This window comes from Ranitomeya variabilis, chromosome 1, assembly GCF_051348905.1.
Source record: "Ranitomeya variabilis isolate aRanVar5 chromosome 1, aRanVar5.hap1, whole genome shotgun sequence".
Lineage (NCBI taxonomy): Eukaryota > Metazoa > Chordata > Amphibia > Anura > Dendrobatidae > Ranitomeya > Ranitomeya variabilis.
Genome location: NC_135232.1, coordinates 449,834,273 through 449,843,907, shown reverse-complemented (window position 1 = coordinate 449,843,907; position 9,635 = coordinate 449,834,273). Strand labels below are relative to the sequence as shown.

The 9,635-nt window shown below is 39.8% G+C and overlaps 1 protein-coding gene across 3 annotated transcripts in view; it reads left to right on the top strand.

Annotated features, from left to right (window-relative positions):
• CNTLN (centlein) overlaps positions 1–9,635 on the top strand; it is a 578,743-nt gene that overhangs the window by 477,512 nt on the left and 91,596 nt on the right. For all 3 annotated transcript variants that reach the window (XM_077249936.1, XM_077249945.1, XM_077249954.1), the window contains one exon: positions 2,016–2,113. In XM_077249936.1, the coding sequence (XP_077106051.1) occupies positions 2,016–2,113 (98 nt within the window). The remainder of the gene's footprint in view (positions 1–2,015; positions 2,114–9,635) is intronic.

Genomic DNA, 9,635 nt, shown 5'->3' with positions numbered 1-9,635 from the left:
TTTCACACTAGCGTCGTGCACTGCACGTCGCAATGCGTCGTTTAGGAGAAAAAACACATCCTGCAAAGTTGTCTGCAGGATGCGTTTTTTCCCCATAGACTAACATTACCGACGCATTGCGACGTATTGCCACACATCGCAACCGTCGTGGACGGTTGCGTCATATTTTGGCGGACCGCCGCCACAAAAAAAAGTTACATGTAAAGTTTTTTTTTTGCGTCGAGTCCGTCATTTTTGATCGCGCATGCACAGCCATAACTCCTCCCCCTCCTCCCCACACCTTGCAATGGGGCAGAGGAAGCATCGTAAGACTGCTTCCGCTGCCCACGTCGGGCATTTTTTTCACAGTATGCGTCGGTACGTCGGGCCGACGCAGCGCGACGGCCCCGTACCGACGCTAGTGTGAAAGCAGCCTTAGACAAATGTAAAAGAGGAGGTTGGACAAGAAATTACATCACAAATCTTTTTTTTTGGTTCAACAATAGATCTTTATTAAGCTTTCAAAAACGCATAGAAATCCGCATCAAAAGCACACATCAAAAATGCACCTGCGTTTTCTGCCAAGAGATGCGTATTCAGTACGGAAAAATCGGCAGGCAAATCTGCACATAGCCTGAGACTGTGTAACTTCCCACAATAGATTTTTGGTGAGCATTTAATGCATATTTTTTCTCAGTAAAAAACACATCTCACAGTTCCAGCAAAGTGGATGGGATTTATAGGGATCTCATGCCCTCTGTGCTTTTTTACTCATCGTAAACTGACCCTGCGGTATGTGCTTCAAGTCCGCAACTTGTCAATTTCTGTTGCAAGTTTGATGAGTTTTCTGTGCGGATTTTCACCATAGACTTGCATTAAATGCGGAAAATCCAAAGGTAGAAGACGCATATAATCCGTACATGACTGTATCAATAAAGTTTTGTCAAAGTGAAATACCAGGATGTATCAAAAGCAAAGAAGCTTTATTTAAAGCAAAAATAGACAAAAGTGCAATAAAAAATAATCAAGTAACATCAAAAACGCACTAAATACTCATCATGGGCACGTAGCCTTATTCACACATCAGGACTTTTGATCAGTATTTCTATGCCAAAACCAGGAGTGTTTCCCACACCCTGAACGTTTGACTTTCAAACACGGATACAAAATACTGAGCAAATAATGACATGCGAAAAAGCCCTAAAAGTTACTTGGGTTGGGAGCAATGACTGTTATTTGCTTGGTCTCATCTCCAACCTTGACGTGTAATAAGTATTTAAGAGGGAATTTGATAATACTTCTGGACATTTTACACAATGATTCAAAAGAGCCGAATAAAAAAAAAACAAGCTTTACGTGCAAAATCACCAGGTAGAATTCGTAATAAGGCGTGCAAAATTTAATATGAAATATGTTCTTTGTACTGGCTTGTCCGGAAGGTAAAAATGTTTAGACAGGGTTAAAGAACATAGATGAAGCCATTCTTCCATTTCAACTCTGGCCGGCCCTCCGCCAGTCTTTTTCTGCTGTAGGGATGATGTCCAGATACAAGGATTGAGTGACCACTACTGGATGAGACCCTCATTATGAGCCTTTTGTTAAAAAAAAAAAAAACATCTCGATCCACTTTTCATTTACTCCTATGTTGTTCACGCCACAGTATATGAAGGCGCTACTGCTTGTTTATTTATCTGCAAGTAATGATTGGTGACCTCCTGTAAGAAACACTGGAAAGTCGGAAATCTACAATTTCACTCTTCGTAATGATTTATACCATTTTACTATTCTGCTGTTGTGAATGGAGTTCTTTTTCTTCCCCAGCTGCATGCGCAGCCCTCGTGTTATTGTTTGTAACGTTATACCTTCTTTCCATGTATTTCTACTTCTCTTTTATGAAGTGATTGTATATTTAAACCTTCGAGCTCAGGGAGGCAACTACTATATGGAAAGACCTCCCAGATAGATTAAACCGACCTCATACGTGTTCATACTTTATTTTTTTATATACGGTATATATATTTTTATCTCTACCTTAGAACATGACTGTCGAAATGGCCAAACAGTCCTCGACAATTAAAGCCATGAAAAATGAAGTCCAGGAAAAGGAAGAACGAATTCGGGAACTGCAGGAAAGGTACTGTATCATTACCAAATTTTTCTTTCGAGTTGTGCTGTGATCCATTGAGTTTGTTGCCATCTTGTGGCGGTAGCCGACCTTTTTTGTCCAACTTCTTCATTTCTCGTGAGCGTTCTCACAGATTTTAACGCTTACGGAATTTTGGGTCAGGGGAGGTAGAGAGTTTGAGGTGTTAATTCTCTACATTTGTTTTTCGTTTCTCCGTTTTAAGTTTTAATATCACAGATGGATTTTCTGCTTTCACAAGAAAGCTGGGAAGTGCAGCTGAAGGTCACAAATTGTGTGAACTCATAAATGATTTGATGGAGTAACCAAAGTTAGACTGAGACCCCAGAGTGGACTTAATCACCCTTGATGTAAATTCAAATCAGTGCCGAGAGCAGAGGAATCTTTCAGATACAGTAATTCTTTGCCTGGGGGCTGAGAGACGTGTCAAGGTTTAGCTGCTTAAACTGGATTAAGCACCAAAGCTTATATGTATAACAAGTGCAAAAGGACAGTTTTGTTTGTTTAGATATGGATTGATTTGGGTCTTTTAAAAGAGAAGAATTGTAGAGTACTGTAATAGTTTACAAATCATAGCTACTTCTTTTTTTCCCCTCCTTTTGGGTTATGGGACTTTGAAGTAAATTGGTCTTGCTGAGTCTTTCTTCTATATATAATGGTTCTTTGCTTGCCATTGCCCTAATTAGACACTACTAATTACTTTTTTTTATCCGGTGTATGGCTATGGCAGATTCATCCAGGATGAGGTTAATGGAAAAAATGGCCACAGATTTCAAATCCTTTCACTTAATTTAGTTTTATTTTTCGTTCTTCGGCTACTCGTGTTTCCTTTCTTGATTAACGAAGAAGCTTTAGAAATAGATCTCCAGGATTGTTGTATTTCTAAAGCTGAGGAATATTACTATTGCTCCGAACACCTTCTAGTATTAATACAGGCAAACCGTTTTTGTTTTTTTTTTTGCATATGGTTGTATTGTAAACTAATGTCACACTTTGCTTCACTCGGCAGGGAAAATGGTATCGAAACGCTTAGTAGGTATAGTAAGTGGGAGTGTAAAAAAAAAGAAAAGTTAATGACTGTAGACCTATATAATAGCTAAATATATGCTTAGAATGATTAATTGTTAACATAGAAACACCTCTGCAGTCTCAAAAGGTTACGCAGAAAAGTGTCTGGAAATGTCGGGAAAAAAAAAGACGACCTGCAGTTGCTGTAGAAGAACATTACATGTTTAAGCGGACTTCCTAATAGAGGAAAAGAAATGACAAAAAGCAATATATTTCACTGTCATGTGTGATCTTTAACAGGATCAGCCCACAATACAGCACATTTTCCCAACGTAGAACATACCGTACTTGTTTATTATGTATAATTTCAGGATAAATATATAGTAATTGTTGTTTTTTTTTAGATTATTACATTTCCTCCTAATGAATATTGATGTGTAATATATAAATGTAGTTCTGTAGTGTTTTCCGACTGTATCCACTTTCAGCGTTGTGGTCGCTAGTATGCTCCGAGTATGCTCATATATCTGTTCTTACCCGGAATGTGGCTCTACAAAACAAAGGTATAGCTTTTTACCCTTTCTATTCCCATATCCTACTAGAAACTTTTCATAATTGTGCATCTTTTTAGCCATTTCTATAGTGTGCAGTGCTTTTATGGGAGAAATGGTTATAAGCGGACAAAGTACATTTGCAGCAACATAAATTAGTATTAATGTTCTTTTTATTTTTATTACACCTTGTTTCTGTGTTCACCATGATATTCCCTGATTTTTTTTTTCCCACTCCGAGAACCATCAGTTTGGCCCCCAAATATTTACGTGTAAGGGTCTGTGCACACTTTGTATTTTTATCACATTTTTTTCTTCTCAGTTTCGTATCAGCAAAGAGACTCCTGAAGCCTCTTGCACACGTTGCTAATTTTTTCTTTGCTGAATTGGTGCAGATGTAAATCTGCAGAATGTAATTTTTTTTCTGCAGTTTTCCTGCAGATTTTACCCATACTAATGAGTGGGGAAAATGCATAAAAATAAACACCTAAAAAATGCATTTATTTTATGCCGCATTTTTCCTACCAACGCATCAGATTTTTCTCCTGCAAATACTGAACGTTTGCACATTCCCTTATACTGATTTTGTCTTATTCGATGTAAGGGCATTTTGATTTAAAAAAAGCGAAAATATTTTAATCACCACATTTTACCCGGTTGATCATACAACACTTTTCATTACTAGAACCTGATTGTCACGTGAGTTGCCCTAGATTTTTGGGGAAGACGTGTTCCCTGAGTTCCAAGATAGTATCCTGAGCCCTGCATCATTAGAACGTTAATCTCCGCGTGTCCCTATGGAAGAACTTCTACCCTATGGCTTGTTTGTGTGTACTTTTTCTTACTATGTGTCTCTTTGGATGTTTCTGGTTGTGGTATTTCTAGGCACTAGGTAATTATTGGAGATGATGCTTATGAATTCTTCATTGAGCCCCATTTACCCTACTACTGCTCGATTGCAGGGCTGTTCCCGCTGGAACCCTAGAGACATCATGGTTATTTGTTGAAATCTTGTTAAAATAAATGCTTATGTTTGTAAAATAACAACTTGGGAGTCTGTAGTTGATATCTTTTATTGGCTAAATTTAAAAAAAAGTGATGACAAGCAGCAAACTCTTGAGAATACTTAGGTCTCTTCATCAGGCAGGGTTTAGCACATTGCCCTCGATGCATTACGACTTGCGTGTAGTATGTTAGTCTTGAAGAGGTGTGCAATGGAGTAAGATGCTGCTCACCACCGCAAGAAATGTATTGTGTATGTTTGTAGGAATGCATATGCCACATCTGTGTCATAAATTGTGCTGAATTTCTGGAGCCTACTCAATTACAGCCCCGTCTGAGCTCTGCCTTCTTATAAAAAAAAATTGGGGTGTTGGCTGGGTCCAGTGTAAAATCACTAGAAGTTGTAAAATGTTTGTGCAACTGCTCCAAAATTCTGACATTTTCAAGTAGTTTTTATGCCAAAAATCTGCCTGAGGAATTTGCCCCAATGTCTGAAGTCATATATTGATGCATATCAGGACACAGGAATAGTGCAGTCAATAAGACTAGTGATGTGAAGCAGAACTATCAGAATGGGAAGGAGAGAAGACAGTTGTGGTAGTAAATATTGGAGCAGTTTATAGATAAGGCATTCTATTGTCCTCTGATGTCTGGTCCGAGGCTTGTGATGCCCCCATGTGGTCTGAAGGCACGTTCCTTAATGGATGTAGAATGGCATAAATCTGTGTGACATAGATGGTTGTCATGAGTTCCTACTCCCAGATTCCTCTGTCTATAGGATTTGAAGTTACCTTTAATACTAATACTTTCACATGTGTGATGTTCAGATCAGAATAGCAAGCCCCAGACATTTGTTAAAACTTGTTTTTTTTTATTTCTGGTGATTACTACAGGTTTTGTTTTGGGCTTTTTAATGAACGTGTGGCACAGATCTGAGGCCAAAAATCTGATTTCTGACACAAATGTGCAGGTGGATCACACTTTTATTGACCCTATTGTAATTCAGGGAGGCTTATCTATGACTTATGTGGTTTCCAAAGGAATAATTAATATGCTTATGGATTTAAAAATCTATATTGAGTGAAAAATTTAAACAAAAAGTCACCCACATATCCATAATTTAGTATGCAATAAATGTATTAATTGAAATACTTGTGAGAAAGGTACATCTAGAAAAAATGTTAAAGTATGATATGATAAAAAATAAGTAATTTAATAGTATAAAGGCCAGTCTTTTACATTGTGATAAGTAGTTTCCTTTTTTTCTGTTCTCAATTGAAGAGATGTATGGTTCTATAGCATAAGGGTGTAGATTTTATACCCTTCCCTTTCCCATATCGTCCTGTAAACTATTAATGATTCTGCATCTTTTAGTTTTAAACATTTCTCCAGTGTGCAGCGCTTTTATGGTTAGAAGTAGTTACAGTATATGGGCAAATATATTCTGAACTCAGGTTTGTCGCAATATCAATTAGTGTTAATATATTGTTGTTTTTTGTTTTTAATATATTGTTTCTGTGTTCACCACCTTTTTTTTTTCAACACCCAGTATATCTCTTATTTATTTTTTATTATTGTTCATCATATATATTTGTATTTTTATATTTTATATATGAGAGTTGATGTATGGTTTAAGTATTTATATTATGGAATTCCAATAACGGGTTTAACCATAGCTCTATCATGGCTTTTGAGGGGAAATACGAGAAGTTTTACTAACTAGTGAAAAAAGAGACCTGGGAGATCGTGAAACACGTCTAGTGTGACAACAGATCATCTTTATACTATATTGCAGGATATTTGTTACTTTATCTACATTTACAAAGAACGATCAGTTTATACAAATGCTATGGTGTTGAGGGTTTTAGATATATATATTTTACTAGATGGTGGCCCGATTCTAACGCATCGGGTATTCTAGAATATGTATGTAGTTTATTTATGAAGATTTTAGAATAATACATTGAATACACAGGACTGCGCCTGTCGCTGATTGTTCGCGGCCGGCCATGTAGTATATAACAGCCCACGTAGTAAATAGCACAGCCACGTAGTATATTGCACAACCACGTAGTATGTAGCACAGCCACGTAGTATATAGCACAGCCATGTAGTATATAGCACATCCCACGAGTATATAGCACAGCCACGTAGTATATAACACAGCCCACGGAGTATATAGCACAGCCACGTAGTATATAGCAAAGCCCACGGAGTGTATAACAGCCCACGTAGCATATAACACAGCTTACGTAGTATATAACAGCCCACGCACGTAGTGTGTAACACAGGCCACGTAGTGTATAACACAGGCCACATAGTGTATAACACAGCCCACGTAGTGTATAACACAGCCCACGTAGTGTATAACACAGGTCACATAGTGTATAACACAGGCCACGTAGTGTATAACACAGCCCACGTAGTATATTGCACAGCCCACATAGTATATAGCACAGCCCACGCAGCATATTGCACAGTCCACGTAGTACATTGCACAGCCCACGTAGTATATTGCACAGCCCACGTAGTATATTGCACAGCCCACGTAGTATATTGCATAGCCCACGCAGTATATTGCACAGCCCACGTAGTATATAGCACAGCCCACGTAGTATATTGCACAACCCACATAGTATATTGCACAGCCCACGTAGTATATTGCACAGCCCACGTAGTATATTGCACAGCCCACTTAGTACATTGCACAGCCCACGTAGCATATTGGACAGCCCACGCAGTACATTGCACAGCCCACGTAGTACATTGCACAGCCCACGTAGTATATTGCACAGCCCACGTAGTATATTGCACAGCCCACGTAGTATATTGCACAGCCCACGTAGTATATTGCACAGCCCACGTAGTATATTGCACAGCCCACGTAGTATATTGCACAGCCCACATAGTATATTGCACAGCCCACGTAGTATATAGCAGCCCACATATTATATTGCACAGCCCACGTATATTGCACAGCCCACGTAGTATATAGCACAGCCCACGTAGTATATAGCACAGCCCATGTATTATTGCACAGCCCACGTATTATATTGCACAGCCCACGTATTATATTGCACAGCCCATGTAGCATATTGCACAGCCTACCCAGTATATAGCAATGTGGGCATCATATCCCTGTTAATAAAAAAAGAATTAAAATAAAAAATAGTTATATACTCACCTTCCGTTGGGCCCGGATCCAAGCAAGGCTTTTACCAATGCTCCTCGCGCGCTCCGGTCCCAAGAGTGCATTGCAGTCTCACGAGATGATGACGTAGCGGTCTCGTGAGACCGCTACGTCATCATCTCGCAAGACCACAATGTATGGAGTGGTTACCGGAGCGTCGCGAGGAGCGGGGAAGGCCTGTTCCTGATCCGGGGGCGACGGACGGTGAGTATATAACGATTTTTTTTTATTATTATTATTTTTAACATTAGATCTTTTAACTATTGATGCCGCATAGGCAGCATCAATAGTTAAAAGTTGGTCACACAGGGATAATAGCAGCGGTAACGGAGTGCATTACACCGCGGCATAACGCTGTCCGTTACCGCTGCCATTAACTCTGTGTGAGCGCTGACTGGAGGGGACTATGGAGCAAGCACAGACTGCTGGGAGGATGGAGTGACCATTTTGCCGCCAGACTGTGCCCGTCACTGATTGGTCGTGGCCGTTTTGCCGCGACCAATCAGCAACTTGGATTTCCATGAAAGACAGAGGCCACGACCAATGAATATCTGTGACAGACAGACAGAAGGACAGACGGAAGTGACCCTTAGACAATTATATATATATATATATATATATATATATATATATATATATATATATATATATATATATATATATATATAATTATACTGTAAGTGTTAGCTGATAGCCAGGAGACCAAATATAGCACATATCCAGGCGTTTAGGCAACATAACCAATAAAGCTCTGAATAGAAGAGGAGGATTACTATCTAAAGCCCCTTTCACACATCAGTTTTTTGCCGTCAGTCACAATCCGTTGGCTCGACAGATCCGTCGCAGATTGTGAAAAACTGATGTGACGGATCAGTTTTTTGGACAGATCTGACACATATTACCAACAGATATAGTCCGTGTACCAAACACAAATCAGAACTATAAGGTCATGGGTTCCTTTTCTTGTACATCCTCCAACGTGGTGTACATGATACAATGTACGAGGTGCCCTGGAAGTATTTATATTGGGGAAACCATGCAAAGACTACAAACTAGGATGAATCTACACAGACACACAATCAGGAATAAAATGGACACACCTGTGGGAAAACATTTCTCTGGACCTGGACACAGTATGACAGATTTAAAAGTCTTAATACTAAAAGGTAATTTTAAGGACCACAGGGAAAGAAAAATTTGGGAATACAAACTAATGAATATGTTTAATTCGTAGACACTAGGGGTACTGTCACACAGTGGCACTTTGATCGCTACGACGGTACGATCCGTGACGTTCCAGCGATATCCATACGATATCGCAGTGTCTGACACGCTACTGCGATCAGGGACCCCGCTGAGAATCGTACGTCGTAGCAGATCGTTTGGAACTTTCTTTCGTCGCTGGATCTCCCGCTGTCATCGCTGGATCGTTGTGTGTGACAGCGATCCAGCGATGCGTTCGCTTGTAACCAGGGTAATCATCGGGTTACTAAGCGCAGGGCCGCGCCTAGTAACCCGATGTTTACCATGGTTACCAGCGTAAAAGTAAAAAAAAAAAAAAAACGTACATACTCACATTCCGGTGTCCGTCAGGTCCCTTGCAGTCTGCTTCCCGCTCTGACTGACTCCCGGCCGTAAAGTGAAAGCAGATCACAGTGGTGACGTCACCGCTGTGATCTGCTCTTACTTTCCGGCCGGCAGTCAGTTAGAGCGGGAAGCAGATGGCAAGGGACCTGACGGACACCGGAATGTGAGTATGTAC